This window comes from Ornithodoros turicata, chromosome 4 (assembly GCF_037126465.1).
Source record: "Ornithodoros turicata isolate Travis chromosome 4, ASM3712646v1, whole genome shotgun sequence".
Lineage (NCBI taxonomy): Eukaryota > Metazoa > Arthropoda > Arachnida > Ixodida > Argasidae > Ornithodoros > Ornithodoros turicata.
In genome coordinates, this window is record NC_088204.1 from 4,643,012 (window position 1) to 4,661,423 (window position 18,412).

Sequence of the window (18,412 nt, forward strand, 5' to 3'; positions counted from 1 at the left end):
TTGACGAAGGTCTTGGTGCACATGAGAGCTACTGGACCAGGTGCCCAGCATATTGCCTATGGTAAAGCGGGGCTGTGATCGATGTATGCATTCCGTGCTGCAAGATCTCGCGTTCCCGCTGGTAGACAGCGCAGTCCATAAGTAGTTGGTGCAGGTCAGTGCGCGCATTGCACATGACGCACAAAGGAACCATCGATTTCGACTACCGTGTACACTCTTAGCAAAAACTTTAGCAAAAACTCTGGCTCTAACTTTTTGCATAGGCGCAATAATATGCGTGGCCACTCGACAGTACCAATCCCAATTATTGCGTGATATTTGCTTACAGATACTTACACGTAATTACGCAGATTTGCCTGACGCGTAACCAGTGGTTTATCCAGAATCCCAGGCTCAGAGGGGTGTTAGAAAAAATTGGGGGTGGGGGTCATTATTATAATTACGTCATCACACCTTAACATATCATTACCGACATGTGTCTATAAAGCTGAAATCGCGGGGGCACCCCCTGTAGAGGGTACACAGCTGAAAAAGACGCTTTCAATACTTCCCAAAGCTTTCAATACTTCCACGTGTCATTATACGCTATACAACTATGCAATAAAAGAAAAGAAAAAAATCATCATATACCAACGGCACATACTTAATTAAACAAACTCCAACCCAGTTTTCTGACAAACTCCTGATCCACATGGTCAGTATGCATGACAGCCGTTTTGATATGTAAATCACTTTGGAAAAGCAGCTTCCTCTAAGCCTCCTCTATCCCTGAGCCCTGTCTTTGTGCTCTTGACTGGTATGCAAGCGCTGTGTGAACTTGACGGGACCTTTTCTGGATTAGCGACGAAAACAAAAGCTTGACCAATCAACGTCCCAAATTGGGTCACAGGATGTTCCACCGGGGGCACAAAACAAAAAGACACGTCTGCTACAAATCTCGTCGTCTGCGCGTGTTTCCCTTTTTTTCTGTCGTCTGCCCCGCTATTTCGCTGGTTTCGTTTTGTCCAGCGACATGTAGCAGGCCATTGACTCTTTGGCTGTGGGAAATGCGCTAACCTTCGGAAGAGTGTTTGGAAAGCGGACTTGCAGGACCCACGTCTGTATGGTTGATCGGGAAAGGGCAGAAAAATATATATTGTTATTTGCACGGTAAAAGCGAGCTGGTATAGCAAACATGCGTAGGTATAGCATGTCCGGGGTGAAACAACGGGATGAACGGGACAGTCGTGCAATAGTTTCCGAGAGTTTGAAGTAATGTTCGTTGTGGATGTCCTTAGGATGTCCTGATATTTGGTATTGTGTGGGATAATGACATACGCATTTTTATTTTACTTTTTGATTTAATTTTATTTCGTATTTACTTGTGTGCTTGCGATGTGTATGCTATACACGCATTGCGTTGATGATATACTATATATTTATCTTTTACACGAGAAATTTTACCCTTGAATTTTGTTGTTTACTCGTTGCCTGTAGTGTCAGCGGATAAGCATGTAGCAGTTGGTAAATTTTCACCTCGATCCCTGTTACATGTACACTCTTAAAAATGAAGTTCACCACATAGCACGCTCCTAACCAACAATAATCTCGAATGATATCGTTATCTGCCCTGATTTGTTGAAAACGGTAGGCGTACGCCTCTTTTGTGACACTTATGTTGTTCATAATTGCCACAAAAGAGGCGTACGCCTCCCGTTTTCAGCGATAACAGATAACGAGATCATTCGAGATGGCGGTTGGCTAGAGTTCTACGCGGTGAAGTTCCTTTTTAAGAGTCTCCTGTATAATGATGTAATTATTACCCCTCTTCCGCGGCACATGGGTTGGATGTCATTTTAAATGTACCAAATATGTTTAAAAATAATATTTTCTGTACAAAAATCACTCGGCATCTTATCTTATTTTTTACGACGTTTGTTATTAACTGTTACTCCTGTACATAACCGCCACTCAACCTTGTCCCAGCAGTGGTACGACTTACACTCTTAAAAATGAACTTCACCGTATAGCACGTTCCTAGCCAACCGCCATCTCGGATGATCTCGTAATCTGCCCTGATTTGTTGAAAACGGGGGGCGTACGCCTTTTTTTGTGACAATTATGAACAGCATAAGTGTCACAAAAAAGGCGTACGCCTACCGTTTTGAATAAATCAGGGCACATCATTCGAGATGATGGTTGGCTAGGAGCGTGCTATGCGGTGAAGTTCATTTCTAAGAGTGTACACTCTAAAAGCAGCACTTCACCGCATAGCACACTGTGCGCCAACCATTGCCACGAATGATAGGGTTATCGCTTCTGATTCGAAGAGAGAGGGGGGCGTACGGCTTTTTGTGGCAATTTGGATATATGAAAATTGTCACAAAAAGGCGTACTCCCCCCTCTCTCTTCGAATCAGAAGCTATAACCCTACACTCTTAAAAATGAACTTCACCGCATAGCACGCTGTTTGCCAACCATCATCTCGAATGATATCATTATCTGCTCTGATTTGTTGAAAACGGGAGGCGTACGCCTTTTTGTGACACTTATGCTGTTCATAATTGTCACAAAAAAGGCGTACGCCTCCCGTTTTCAACAAATCAGGTCAGATAACGACATCATTCGAGATTATGGTTGGCTAGGAGCATGCTATGAGGTGAAGTTCATTTTTAAGAGTGTACCATTCTTGGCAATGGTTGGAGCACAGCGTGCTATGCGATGAAGTTCTATTTTCTCGACTGTTAGCAATCACCTTGTGCGATCTCGCTTTTTGTCTACGACTATACGTACGTATATATTTCACTCGATATTGGCACCACGAGGCAGGTGTCGCTGTAAGCGACGTGCGCTATACCGACACATGGAGGAACAACAGCAGAAATGAGCCAGAGAGAGGGAAGGTCAGTATATGGCGTAAATGGTCGGTCAACCTTAAAACTACCTGCTTATATTGACAGCGTAAATGATTGCCATGCTTCACATGCGGGTCCTCAATTTCTCGATCACAAATGAACCCGCACGGTGTATCATCCAGCAATCACGTGATTAAAAGCCCTTCGTGCTGCGGAATTAATTGCCTAAAAGGATTACACGGCACAAATGGTATACTCACGTGCATGTATGTCTAAACCGTCATTCGAAACAAATGCTTCGCGAAAATCCTCCTGGCTGGGAAATCGCTAATCCCAAGTTGTCGCCAGTGGCTTCATCTCGTTCATTCTCGTTCACACACCGTGATTTCACACCTGTCCAACATTCCTCAACATGCGGCTTCACTATCGTGAACTCAACGGCACACTGTCCGCAGACAAGCGCTATACGGGAGACTGTTGCTCTAATTACATTATTTATTCTCTTTATTAGAGAGCCTATTATTATTTCATTCCCAGTAGCGTACTCTCACGCTCCGTGACGTCGCATAACGGTCAGCTGTCGACAGCCAATGAGGAGAGAGAACGCACTCTTTTTTTCGGCAAGCGAAGCGACCCCATTTTGTCGGGGTCTTTTGTTGCACCGTTTACCACTCTCGCTATGTTGTTGTGGATCGCGCTACTAATTGCGTTTCTGTATATATGACGCGAATTATATATACGTGGTTTGTTTCAATACGCGGTCCTTGTGGCGTTGAACCTGCGTTTTTTACGCTGCACACGGTTAAACGCGTTATACACGTTATAAATACTGTACACGTTATGCAAGCTATATACGTTATAAGTGCCGCGCGTTGTGCTTGCTGCGGTACACTGTTAAAAAGGATACGTTATAAACGGTACGTGTTATATGTACACATTATAAATTGTACATATTACACAAGCTACACGTAACAAGTGATACGCGTTATGCATGCTACGGTGTAGTACTTGGGAAAACGGTATGCAATGTATAGGGTACATATGTTATACAAGCTATACGTTTTATAAGGCTAAGCGTTATACAGGTTGCAAAGTCCAAAGTTATTGGGGTATATTGCGTGCTATAAAAGCTGTGTATTGAACACGATGCACGCGTTTAGAAGAGAGAGCACCTTTCTCGACTCGAGTTACAAATTCCCTCGCTTGACGAACTGGTGCCCTCTGAGAGAAAACTCTTTTCTTTCTTCATTCCAAACCTGAAAACATTTCTGCAGTTTTGTACCTTCTATACTTTGTTTTGAAGTTATAGTCAACAGTTTATAAATGTGCGATCTACTGACATTGATGATGATCCTCGCAAAATTACAATACACAATTTGTCGTCAGTCGGCGCACAAATTGAATTATAATATATTGTATAAATCTGCCATGCAGAAAAATAGCTGGCATCCCATATCTGTATTTCATGCAGGACTTGCAGCAGGGAAGCTTGCATACATCTTCGGCACTGACTTCTTTTAGCATCGCACATCTAGGAGTACAAAGTTTTAGTGAAAGTTGTGCATCTCCGTCATTGTTAAAAATTCTGTTCTCAGGACAGTGCTAAATTATGCAGCAAATGCAGAGCTTCCTCGTGGAAGTTGTTGTTATCCATATTAAGCTCCTACTGTAGCACACTTGCTCTTCCGTGAAACCCAGCTTTTCAGCGATACGAACAGCTCTCCATAAAGCGAGCCAAGGTACTTGTTTTTCCGTTATCTGATATCAAGGAGATCATGAGCCTTTGTCCCATGTACACACTATAGCAGGTAAACGGAAAGGTAGCTTGCAGAGATGGGCTGTTGAAGATGCGTCGATGCGATGTATTTATTACCCATCACATTTCATGATTGGGAGGTACCCTCCTGTCAGATAACTACATCACTTCTCAGCTGCGTTAGCGCCTGCATATGCAACACGCGACTCCCCGTTGCGTCCTCTTGCGGCAAATCTGGAAACCTGCCAGAGGTTCGTAGCCTGTCGTCTGCTTGGGAATAAGCCGTGTTAAAAGCGCGAGCTGTCGTCCGAAGGTGCCAAAGCGATGTTACTCGTAAGTGAGCTTGGATGGCGATAGACATGGAACGGGGGAGTTCGTTTTGGAGGAAAAGGATAGTGCTCGAAGACGCTTCAAAAGGTAGAGTTTTGTTGTTCTAAGTTTCTTTTGATTGATTGATTGATTGATTGGTGGTGGGTTGTGGACGCGCGAGTCTGCCTGTCACGAGATGATTTCACAGACACCTGCGTAAAAACACAGTGGTCCTGTTGTAATGTGTTGTTTACCTCGTCCCCTCCTATTTTCAAGGTTGTCAGCGTGCATAAAAGCTTTATTCTATTTTTATTTATTTTATTTGTTTTACGCTTCAGCTCCTTCGTACTACTTCCTTCATCCACTACTATTTAGCTTATCGGTGTCTTCCATCTCTATTCAGTTTTTATGTTTTCCTTTGTCTGCTATATGCTATGCCATGCTTTGGATGCAGCAGAAGTAATTAGCCTAAATATAAACAGCGGGCATTCAAATGAGTTACCAAGGCGTCTGTATACCGAACCATTATTTCCGCGTTCAGACAATATACGTTGCATCACTGATTCTCTCTTCTCGGTAGCCACCCGCGGTCAGTGGCGTGTCCTATCAGTCTCTGCTGTCCACATTAGTGATAACGCGATAAAAATATCCTCTCTCTGCGTCACACCACAGTGCAATTTATCTTCTGGACGTTGTTGAAACCTGGACGGTATATGTTGCACACGTCGATTGGACATTCCGAAATAGTGAAATATGAGTAACGTGCTTAGTTTTAGTAACTGTGTGCTAAGTCGTGGAAATATATTCGTTCCAACTGACGAGAAATCTCATACATTACTGTAAATGCGCATAGCACGCCGTCAAAGAGGATCCGAACGCCATGCGATGATATTGGGAACTTGGAAGCACAGATCTATCGTATATTAACTCTGGCGTAAAAGAATAAACGAAGAAAATCTATGAATTCTCGGAAAACACTTTCCCGATGTACCAGAAAATAAACCCGGAGACCCGGAACCCTAGTTTTTAGCAGACGACAGCGCGTGCTCTTAGCAGACGACGTTTCGTCCACTGCGCGAGCGCTCGCTCCTCTCTGTTCTGTCCAGTCTGCCATGGCGGCGACCGCGGGAGCCGTTAGGATCCACGGTCGCCATCAGCGGTCAAGACGTACACTCAGCAGACTTCAGATGGGGATTCTTAGGACCTGTTCCTCCATGCTACCGGTAGGAACCACTTCCACGGTCGTCCATTTCCAAATGCCGTCTCGGATACAGCCGATGACAGGAAGCGAGCACACGATGCCAGGGTCCTCTTTCGTACGCGTCCAGGACAGCCAGAAGGAAGACGTCAACGAGCATCCTCTGGTGGACGCCGTCATTATAGTCATGAAGAATCCCCTAACAGATTTATTGTGTAAAGCTGTAGGAAATTACAGAGAAGTGTGCTATGTGTAGTGGAGGCTGGACAACTCCGCTATTCGATTCTGCTCAGTGGACTTCTGCTGCACGTGTACGGGAACTGTCCAGTGAATTGAACGTCTCGGTGTTTTTTGGCTGCGGCTGAGATAGACACTAAGATGGTTATATAGGAAATAATTTTTCAAAATGGCAACCGCTGGAGCGTGCCGTTCCTTATTTTTATATAAAATGCCTTCAAAACCAACCTGTTTCGTCGTTTATGACTAGTTTCCGACCTGAGCGTAAAGCCTCTAATCAACTACAACTATTAACATATATGTGGTTGATTTTGGCGCGGCTCGTCCCCATATGATGTCCCTTTTACATTCTAATCCCAATTGGTTCTTGTCAAAATATAGCCACGTATAAAAGGTACCCATGATCCAAAGGCAAAGGCTTTGTAATGCTTTGGGGAAGCGTACTTGTACCCTGCTGGCGTCACGTAGCTACAGGAGAGGCAGCACAAAAGCTTGCAAAATGCATGAAATAATTTAGGCTTCCAGTGGAATGACGCAAGAAATCAACAGCTATCAGATATACATGCAGAAGCAAAACGAACAAAGCTTTCAGTGAATAACCGGGAAAATGCTCTAGCAGACGACACGTCCTAGCGTGGTGGGGTGCCCGCACGGGTATGTTGTCGTCTGCTACTCTGTGAAATCTGTGCCTTACAAGTAGATTTCGTACACACAATGCATTTGCACGAATTTTAAAATTCCGCGCGCGTTCAATTCGAAGCGGATATCCTGTCCTTTGCAGACGATAGACGATAGCGCGTGTTCATAGCAGACGACATAACGCAGCCAGCGCGAGCGCTCGTTTCTCTTTCCAAACCTGCGATGGCGTCGGCTGCGGCGGCGGCCGCGGCAGCCGTTTCGGATCCCCGGTCGACCGTTCGCAAGATCATCGCTCAAGATCTTTCCGCAGCCGACTTCCAGTGGTCGCTCTTTGTCGCTGCCCTTCGATCATACAGGTACGATACAGTCCTACGTCCATTTCCCAATGCATTCTCAGACAGAGATAGTGACACGAAGCAGGTCGACGAGCTTCGCGACGTGGCCGCCAGAGTGCCCGCGCTCGCTTCAGTGTTGACGGACTCCTCAAACACGATACCGCTAGAAGCGTGGCAGTTGCTCTGTTGGGTGCTAACTTACGGCGACGTCAAGATTCGCACCCGGAGGAAAGAAGACGTGAAGGAACTGGAAAATTCAGCGGTCGACCGTGTCTTTGAAGTCGTCGAAAATCCGCTGACTGATCGTAGGTTTGAAGCGTCGAGGGTAGACAAAGAAGTGTTCTTCGCATACCACGGTTCGAGACTGGACAATTTTTATTCCATACTACACAATGGTCTTCTGGCACACATGAACAAGAACAGCCTGTTTGGAACAGGAACTTACCTGTCAAGTGAACTGGACGTCTCGGCAGCGTTTAGCCCAGCGAGTTACGGATGGCAACAGTCATCCGTCAGTCCAGAGTTCAGCTGCGTCGCCATGTGCGAAGTTGTGGACCATCCCGACGTCAAGTGCCAGGATCGTGCGAAAAACAGACCTTCCAGGGCATACGCAGACGACTCGCTCGGCGGCAAAATTCCAGAAAGATATTATCTCGTCCAGAATAATTCTGTGGTCCGGGTCAAGTACTTTTTGCTATATACCGCGACCCATCCCAGGACGCCATCGCCCAGACCCGAGGTCCTACCCGCTGGACTGATGAGGCCCAGCCCCAGCTACTGTTCCAGTCCCATTGCGCTATTCTTCAGGAATAATAAGTCAGCACTGGTGATCGTGGCCTACGTCTTCCTACTGGTTGCTGTTGGGTTGTCCAGTTCAAAATCTGGTCAGCACTTTGTGAGACGATTATTAAGGCTGACGTAGACATAGTCGGATGCTTTGCTGAATATGTGGTACGAGGCTTGTTTTATATTTTTACATAAATGGTATATGCGACAGACTGAATGCGTGCTGCTATATTTTAGTAAATATATATATGGTCGACTTGTACGTTATTTTTGTGAGGATCGAGTTGGGCAGGTGTCCGTCCAGGCCTTTTCGTAGAAAAATAAAAAGGGAGTAAATTCGAGAGTGGTTACAGCGTCTACTTCCCTTGATCGCAATTACACCCCATTGTAACCCCCTGTCCCTGAAATTTACTTGCATATTGCAAATAGCTCCTAACGTACGAATAAACTTTCATGCATTCAGGTTGTGGCAATGCGTCTCTCCCAAAGGACTAAGATCGTCCTTTTTTTCTCTCCCCCTTAGAGTGTACTGGAACACGACGAATCCTCGTTGCAAATACGTACACGACAATAAGTTCACTCATAAGAAACACGACGAACACCGCTTTATGTCCTTCGTCCTTTCTGACACACTAATAACCGCGGTCTCTTAAGTGTATTCGAGCTGCCAACCAATGAGGCCGGTCGACGTCCATGACGTCACCATCGCTTCAACCAATGACGAGAGGGCACTCGGAAATTGATCGTCCGCGGTGATCGCTCAGATACAGGCGACGCGAGTTCGTGGTCTTGGATACCAGACAGTGTTGGAAGTAATGGAAACTTTTAGGATACGACGCGGAAAAGATCGCACCAAGGATTTGGACGCTAAGGGTAAATGCAACGTTCTTGAGATAAAAAAAAAAGTACTCGATCGATGCTTTCGTAGAGTAAGTGATTAATGTGACATGAAGCTGTTGATGTCTTTGCTTCAGGGAGCAGGTTGAAGTGGTGTTTTATCGATGAGAGTTGTTGCCATAGTTAGTATGTTATGTTACAGCAGATATGTAAGCTCTGAACAGGGTATCTTGCTTGTAAACAGTAATATAGAAATGTCGAAGTTTGATCATAAACGGCCACAAGTGCATGTAATATATGTTATGCATTTGTACTACTGCAGTATACACTGAGTCTAAACTGGGAAACTTCAAAATTGTGGTCTCACCACACGGCGTTACTGCTATTATTGGGACGCAACGTAAACATTACATTCAGAACGCGGCGACAAGTGATAGTCTACAGGAAAGGTTAACGCGGATTCTTTGGGAAATGTGTTTCATTTCCAGGTATGGGGGGGGGGGATGCAGTCTGTTAGACTAGCCGCCTGAAAGAAAGAAGGAAAGAAAAGAAACAAAAGACAGAAAAAAACGCACACGAAATAAAGAAAATGAAAAAAAAAACATATTGAGTCGTGTTCCCGAGAGCAACCAGCTGCTTAACATACTTTCGTTAAGTTAGAGGCCTTGAGGTTTTTCTTTAATTAATTAATGACATGTTACAGGTCGGAGCGCGTACGAAACGCAGAGGAAGAGGTACTCTAGGGAGTTTTGGAATAGAGGGCGCAATTTTAACGTGCCCTATAAACTGAGGGTACGGCGGACGCAAACGAAGGCAAACCGATTTTTAGAATTAGAAGTTCCCTCCATTGGCCAGCCAGAGCGTGAGCCCTTTGCACTTACAGCACCGCGGCCATCAAACAAGCCGCAGTACCCAATTTGTGCACGAAATTCGTTTAATTCGAAAAATACAACTTTTGGTCCCAAATATCGTTGCTGAATTTGTGTCACGCTAAACCATGTGCAATGATGAAAAATCGCAAGCACAAGAAGGGGGGGGGGGGTCATAATTAGAGTTACCGTATAACAGCTTTATGTATCATGGGCGACACGTGGCTATAAAGGTGAAATAACACCCAACCCCCCTGTAGAGAGTGCACAGGGCAGAAAGGCAAGGGGTGTCGCCAGGTGTTTTGGGGGATGTAGCGAGGTATGGATAAACTAATGTATGTTTCTTTTACTACTTTTTCGTGGCTCTCTCGCAACACCTGGTTCCGCGCAAGGGCGACGCAAGTTCATTTTGGGGCGCGCTTGGGTACCCGCGCTATAGCAGAAAAAAAATTAGAATATTATATAATAGAACATTAGAAAAACAAAAGCGTCCGCCCCCCAAAACCCAAAAGCACGTGTTGGGTTTTGAGCACGCGCACTGACAATACCCCCTCTACCCCACTCCATGTCGTCGTAAGTCCCCAAATCGCTCGGATACCCCATATTGTAAAACTCCCTCTAATACTGCGGGCGTACACACGGTGTAACGCATAGCTGCGTGGCGGTTATGAAAATGGCCCTGGAGCAGATTGGCTTCTTCTTCGCGTCTGCTGCGGCAACGAGTTAAAATGAAGCTGTTCCTTGTCTGCTCTCGACGACGCGTCGTAAAATACACACGATGAAAGCACGCGATAAAAACCCACTTCTTTCGTCTCTTTTTCTCTCTCTCTCTCTGTTTTGTTACGCTCTCTAGTTCTGCGTGAATTAATTTCACTTTGTTAGACATCATAACCTTCACAGTTTGGCACTATAGACCTCAGAGGCCCCAAGCTTGATGTGTTGGGGCTTTATACAGTGTGTTTCTCTTTTTCTTTTTTTACTACTACTTTTTTAACTATAGGACGACTATAATTACCGAAAATTTATGAATTCAGGTTTTTATTTAGATGTTTTTGCGAAAATGCGAGACAGCAGAATCGGAGGCAGTCATTATTTAAGCCCACCCTCTTTTTTTAAAAAAAATAAACTACTCAAACGAGCACGTACTTTCAGATGTGGTCTGTCGAACTTTGGTATGCAAATGAGGCAAAACCAGAACTACGCACTTCTCGAGCGTAGCAACGCCATCGCTTCGGCCGGAAAGCGGTGGTGGTGGTGGTGGTGATGGCGAAAGGGCTTGCCGTTGTCGGCCTCACGTATGTGGGCAACGTCACGACTGACGCCCTGGGGGAATGTGCGTCCTGGGCCGACTTCTAAGGGAACTGTCCTCAGACGCTCTCAGACATATGTCGACCGGAAAGCGGTCTATCTGGGCAACAGATCGGCGTTTCTTCCAATCAGCTCGATCGCTACAGAACACGTGACCCTCCAAAGCGAACGCCCTTTCCCTCTTTTTGCGCTTTAGAAGTGCGTGGTTTCAGTTTCGGCTCATTTGCAGATGGAAAACTTTTGGCGATTTATATACGCTGTGCAAGTGCGTCTCTGCGCATGAGAGGAGGCAGTGAGAGGGAAGAGGGAGGGCGCCGCCGTAGCCAATGGGGCTTTCCGAGTGGAGTAACCGGGAGTGGGATATGCGCGGAACGCTCGGTTACTTGCAGAGCGTATTGCCGGCGCACGGAAGAGATAGTACACGTGACACGTATGAAGCCGTACAACAGCGCGCCGCCATTTCACCTGGGAGATATTGTCACATATACACTCTTAAAAATGAACTCCACCGCATAGCACGCTCCTGGCCAACCATAATCTTGAATGATGTCGTTATCTGTCCTAATTTGTTGAAAACGGGAGGCGCACGCCTTTTTGTGACAATTATGAACAGCATAAGTGTCACAAAAAAGGCGTGCGCCTCCCGTTTTCAACAAATTAGGACAGATAACGACATCATTCGAGATCATGGTTGGCTAGGAGCGTGCTATGCGGTGAAGTTCATTTTTAAGAGTGTAGGGATAACCACGACGGGGGAGATCATCTTTCGCGCCCTGCTCCGAATAAACAACTGCAGCTATCATTCCCCGTAATAATAATGTCTCAAAGTACGTGCTAGTTCCAGGAAAGGAGGATGGATTTAAATAATGGTTGGCTCGCATTTCCCCGAAAACATCGAAGTAATAAGTTACACTAATTAATGAGTTTTGGATGATTTGTTGTCCAGTAGTCACACGCTATTTCCCACAGGCTGTTCGCCTGGCCGCATAACCTACCTGTGAAAACGGCGTCCATTGGTATAGTCTCATAACTTTATTATAAAATTATGTACACGATAAAAAAGAACTGCCCTACATATTAAGCGTATCTGAAAGAGAGAGAGAGAGACGAAAGAGTCCCAAGTAGCACAACATCTTTGCCCAATATTGGATCAATACCGGCTATACCGGCCCAATATTGCACCAATATTCGCCATTCTTCGCCCAATATTGGACCAATATTCGCCATTCTGCGCCCAATATTGGACCAATATACGCCATTCTTCGCCCAATATTGGACCAATATACGCCATTCTTCGCCCAGTATTGGACCAATATTCGCCGTTCTTCGCCCAATATTGGACCAATGTTGATATTGCCGATATTGGTCCAAGATGTTGTGCTGCTTGCACTCTTAAAAATGAACTTCACCGCATAGCACGCTCCTAGCCAACCATTATCTCGAATGATATCGTTATCTGCCCTGATTTGTTGAAAATCGGAGGCGTACGCCTTTTCTGTGACAATTATGAACGGCATAATTGTCACAAAAAAGGCGTACGCCTCCAGTTTTCAACAAATCAGGGCAGATAACGATATCATTCGAGATAATGGTTGGCTAGGAGCGTGCTATGTGGTGAAGTTCATTTTTAAGAGTGTGGGGTGGGACTTTACATTTGCACCACTGAAGTACGGACACGCTTCTTTTAGCGCCGCGACGCATCTGGGTCGTAAACACGCGTTGTCTCTATGGTTACTCCAAACAAGGAGTCATCGACTCGTTCCTACGCGAAGGTCATAGAGGCGTATGCAACACGGTTTAGTATTGTTTGAGTTGTAGTGCGGCACATAATGGTTCCAGAAGGGCAGGCTTCCCTTATGAATCATGGGTGCACACATTGCCCCTTCATCCCGGGTTGGTGACGGCACATTACGAGGGCGGTAAAAATATGTGCACGTTATCACGCGCGGTTGTGTGATATGGCCTTGTTGCATGCAAGCCCATAACAACATGAAAGCTAGCTGGTAGAATTGTGACAACGGCAGTGTGTCCTCGCGTTTGAGGAGTTCCAGCACAAGGAGGACGGATGTGTATTTACTGAGAAAAAAGAAAGGAAAGGTTCCACAAAAAAAGAAAAATGGAAAAAGGAAAAATAAACGGAAAAGAAGAAATAGAAGAAGGAAAGAAACAAAGAAGAAAAGAGACACTGTAACAACGCAACGTGCAGTTCATGAGGAGGACATGCACGAAGAGGCAAGGAAGAACAGGACGAGATGGTGCAAATATAACCTTGTAAGGAATGATGTAAAAATGATGTGACGGTTTGCGGCTACATCTGCAGTCTAACCTCGTAAAGGGTGGTTATACATATTACAACTGAGCAAATGGGGGAAAATGACGAACTAGCAGCTGCAGTGTCGCGTTCTGTGTTCTCTGCGGATTTCCCTGAGTTTCCGGCACGAACTAAATAATTTTTGTCCCCACTGACATCTGCCCAGGACGCATACGAACATCCTGTGCCCCCTTATCCTGCACCAGTCATATCCACCGGTGCTTCGTCACGCAAAAAAAAAAGAAAAAGAAAAATACTAAAGAAAAAAAGAGAGAGAGAGAGAGAGAGAGAGAGAGAGAAAACTTTCAAACTTGCTCCGTTCCTTTTTTCGCGGTCATTTCCGTATTTGCATCGCATGCCCCATAGATGGCACCACCTACACTTTGGCCGTAACGCTCTACGTCGCTGCATTTGTTTTTTTTTTATAATCATTGGGAGGCGCCTCTCGTACCGCATCCCGAGTGTGTCTGTCTGTGCGTGTGCTGCGATTACAGCGCTTCGCGTGCGGGGTTCACGTAATCCGACTATAACGAGGATTTATCCGGATCGAGGCACCCGCATGCGTCGGTAAACCTGGATTAAGCGAACAGGATTAACCCATTTCTTTCGGAAAGCATGGAAGCTTCCTCTTCCACGGACACGAGACGACACGCTCTGTTTGACTTCTTCAAACGATTTAAGCAGCAGGAAGAACCAGATGCAGGTAATCTTACGTGCATTCATTTTAATGCCGCGATAATTGCCTTTTTTTTTTCTTTTGCATATATCTCTATTAAGTGGCAGCATATCGTAGCGTGTGTTATATGAAAGCTCTGTGGTGGACAAACACTCCTGGAACATTCATCGTATTTTACGTTATGTATATACGCTATTAATTTTGCACGTGCTTTTTATTTGAACGTGGTTGGTTGTTCGGTTCTCACGTGACCTTCTTACTCTTCTCCTGATTTGGTCGTGGTGTGACGCTACTCGTTTTAAAAACAAAAACGCAGTGCGCTTCCTCTCTGCCTGCGTGTGAGGTTGATTAGCAGCTGTGTAAACACAGTAGGCTCAAGTCGATATGGTTCGTAGGAACTAGTTTGTATGTGTCTTTTCGCGTGTGAGCAGTTGTGGTTATGATGCCTTGTAGAAAGGATTGTGACGTTATGGATATCACAACCAATTACAGCGATACGCACTTATAAGTCCCCAATGACTCGCCAATCAACTCCTGTCGCGGTAATAATTTCTAGGAATTCGTAGTAGCCTTGGCAAGAGCGACTCTAGCCTTGGCATGCCGTTCATATATATATTTTCTTTTTCGCGTACCTTGGGCAATGCAGCTTTATCCGTCTTATCTCCGAAGAGAGAGCTTAACATCTCTTATCATCGCTGTCTCCTCCCAGTGGAGAGCCCGAAGTATATTGACTGCCGCTCTGTCTTGCTTTGGATCGTCGTTTATGATTCCAGCCGGGATGTGAAGACAGTTTCCTCTGTGTTTTCTCGAATAAGGCCTCCGCGGAAATTTCTTTTCGTGCGGGCGGATGTGAAATGAAAGCCTCTCTGAATAGAAGACCGTCTTTTTCTTTCTTTTTTTCGCTCGAGGTGTCTCTGTTAGACATGGAGCTCGGTGAGTTTGGATGAGCGTGAAGAAATAAATGAAATTATAGAAAGAGCGAGATTACTTTGGATGGCTCCCAATCTGTCCCACGTTATAAATACATCATCCGCCGCGGGTGTTAAATATTTACTCCGGGCAAATATTTAGGTGACTTACAAGACGTTTTCGGCACCTAAGTTTACAATGCGCAGAGTTTGTGAGAGACCGAAGCAATGTTCTACCGCCGAACATGACGTTACCGTTACGTGGCTCCTCTATGTCCTCTTTTCGTTACTTCTAGTGATACGCAGAAAATGTGCCTGTGTTTTGAAATTTGCCAAATAAAAGGACTACCAACAGTGGTTACTATCTTATAGTTACACTATTACTGTAACTGTTACACCTTGTGTGAACAACTTCGCTCAGTGACGAACTCGTACTTCAGGGGAAATGTGTTGTTACATTTTATTTCTATAACACTTCCCGAGGCATGTCCTTACCGTAACGCATAGAACTGCAACTGCAACAAACGGTAACTGTGTACTGTAACATACCGCAACTGTAACAGAACTGTCCTGCAACTGCACTCTTGAAAGTGAACTTCACCGCATAGCACGCTCCTAGCCAGGCATCGTCTCGAATGATATCGTTATCTGCCCTGATTTGTTGAAAACGAGAGGCGTACGCCTTTTTGTGACACTTATGCTGTTCACAATTGTCACAGAAAAGGCGTACGCTCCCCGTTTTCAACAAATCAGGGCAGACAACGATATCATTCGAGACGATGGTTGGTTAGGGACGTGCTACGCGGTGAAGTTCATTTTTAAGAGTGTACCCCGTTTGCTTTAGCTACTCTATGTACAATTTCTGATTACAATACACAGTTACAATTACAAAGTACAATATTACTTTTCTCATTATACCGTTTAATGTAGAACCGTTTTGTCAGCATTTAATCCGCAGCAACTTTCATTTTGGTGCAGCCCCGCCGTGGTGGGCCCGCGAAATCGATTTCTTCTTCTTCTTTTTTTTTTTTTTTTCGCTCATTTAGTTCGCTCCAATTAAAGTATATAAATGCACGACAACCTTATATACATCCTGGAATGAAACCAACAAGTTTCACAAATAGCCAGCATTGTTTCCTCGCTTTCACACTTTTTCTCTTTATCCTTTACTCCGCTCGAAAAGTGGGGAACAAAAATATCTTCCGCCTTAGTTTTCGCCAAACGACAGCGCCAGCAACGCCAGAGCAGTGCCAGCTGTATAGAAAAACGAACCCACTTGGCTTTCGCCGACCAGGCGTTGGCGGCAACAGAAGCGACGCTCGTCTTTTTTGCTCTGTTTAGCCGTTATTCTCTGTTGACGTCCTTGTAGCCGATTCGCCTCCCAAGGCCACTGCTCTCATCATTATTTTCTTCCCCTCTCACGAATATACCTTTGTAGAGGATGCGCGATGCATTCACAGCTGTTCCGTGGGTGAGGCTTCCCCGTAAAACATTTGCTTGTCCGGAAATGTTTCGGGAAAATATACCGCGTTTTCCGCTGTATAACGCGCGCGTTACACAGTAAAAAAAAGTGTTCCGAAGAGGTACGCGTCGGCAATATTTTCCTGCAGCGTTCCTTTTGAGGTTGGTGACGTACAAATTCCTGCGCCTTCCAGGGTGTGGTGTGGCCTTCTCCCGTATCTCTTGGGGTCAGTTGACAAAAACCGGCTAAAGGGCACCGGACTTCATAAAATGTTAATGATGCTGCTTAAGGGTGCTGTTCAGCAGTCAGTAATCTTGAATTCATTTCAGAAGAATGGCGTGATTGAGAAGGGGAAGGGGAACAGAATGCTGAGGGGAGACTGAGGTATACTTACACTCTTAGAAATGAACTTCACCGCATAGCACGCTCCTAGCCAACCATAATCTCGAATGATATCGTTACCTGCCCTGATTTGTTGAAAACGGGAGGCGAACGCCTTTTTTTGTGACAATTATGAACCGCATAAGTGTCACAAAAAAGACGTACGCCTCCCGTTTTCAACAAATCAGGGCAGATAACGATATTATACGAGATGATGGTTGGCTAGGAGCGTGCTATGCGGTGAAGTGCATTTCTAAGAGTGTAGGGTGTGACGTTTTCGGGTTCCTCCGACCCGATTTCTCCCCGAATTCCAGTCACTATCAAGTGACGTTCCCACTGAAGACGAACAAAGGTCGCCACGTGTAACACATGTAAGAATGGGTCACTTACTTTCCCAGCAATACACCCATGTGTGTCAACACTGTCTATGCCTTTGGGGATTACCCCTTGAAGGTCACGATCCCACAAAAAAAAAAAAAAAAGAACAAAAAAGATAGATTAGGAAAGGACTTAATAGACAAGAGGAGAAACAAACACCCGCGATAACACCCGAAGGCATGATTATCACCCGATTTCTCCCCGAATTACAGGTTCAAAAATAGCGCCCGATTTTTACTCCCCGAATCTGAGAAAGGCATTTACCTCGAAAATGTCACTCCCTAAGTTTATACTATTACAGCGACACTGTTGCATCGGAGTTTAACGGATTTGACTAAATGCGTTTCAAATATAGCGTATGCATATAGGATACACCGCTTTGGTCTATTGGGTATACTGGTGGCAGTACAGAAGCTTGTAGCACCATTGCGGTGTGCGTTATACATAGAACATTTTTTTTCAAATTCGGCCCGTTTTTACGGGTGCGCCTTATACACCGGGAAATACGGTTTTTAATTTAGAAAAAATGCGTTTGCGTGTTGTGCATATGGAAGACTAAACGAGGAAGAGTATAGCTGACAACAAAAACTGTCAAAAAGTATATATTTACGACACCGTCACACCTCTTTAATCTCGCGATGCGAAGTTACGTATTCGGTCTTTCTCAGAAACTATACGTATAGGCGTCTAATCAACTAGGAGTTCCCGTGTCCCTGTAGCATATACGATGACGGAGCATATGATTGTGATGGACGAGTGGTCAGGGGCGGATTTAAGGGTCTGTCATGGGGGGGGGGGGGGGGCGGTCTTTAGAAAATTTCGTACTTTGCGGCGCAGCATCGTCCAGGAGATAGGGTTTTTACATAGGGAACACGACCGTATGGGGGAGGGGCGGTCGCCCCCTCCCCCTTAAATCCGTCCCTGCGAGTGGTTGACGCGTCGTGGTCCCGGGCACCTGGAAAGCAAGATCACACAACGAGTTAGTGCAACTACGCTCTAAGAGAGAGGAAGGGAGAGAGAGAAAAAAGAGGAAAACAAGGAGTAATTGCAGCTTCTAGTCCCCTAGCTTGCAATTACTCCCAATTTTAGTCTCCTGATACCGAAAATTTACTCCCCAAAACTTCAAATAGTCGCTGAAGTGCGCAAATGGTCTCCCGAATGCAACAGTCTATACGTAAATATATGCGT

General features: G+C 45.2%; 2 protein-coding genes across 5 annotated transcripts in view; both read left to right on the top strand.

Moving 5' to 3' along the window:
• The window catches only part of LOC135390781 (1-phosphatidylinositol 4,5-bisphosphate phosphodiesterase eta-2-like), a 42,384-nt gene that overhangs the window by 7,840 nt on the left and 16,132 nt on the right, over positions 1 to 18,412 (top strand). The window contains exon 1 of one of the 4 annotated variants that reach the window (XM_064620680.1): positions 4,653 to 5,007. The exons of 1 other annotated variant lie outside the window; for it this stretch is intronic. In XM_064620680.1, the coding sequence (XP_064476750.1) occupies positions 4,938 to 5,007 (70 nt within the window). In that variant the 5' untranslated portion in view covers positions 4,653 to 4,937. Of the gene's footprint in view, positions 1 to 4,652; positions 5,008 to 13,846; positions 14,123 to 18,412 lie in introns of those variants that run through there. 2 more of the 4 variants (XM_064620681.1, XM_064620679.1) reach the window with 2 other exon arrangements.
• Positions 7,142 to 8,435, top strand: LOC135390771 (protein mono-ADP-ribosyltransferase PARP16-like). The gene has a single exon (XM_064620650.1). The coding sequence runs from the start codon at positions 7,196 to 7,198 to the stop codon at positions 8,228 to 8,230; it is 1,035 nt and encodes a 344-aa protein (XP_064476720.1). The 5' UTR covers positions 7,142 to 7,195; the 3' UTR covers positions 8,231 to 8,435.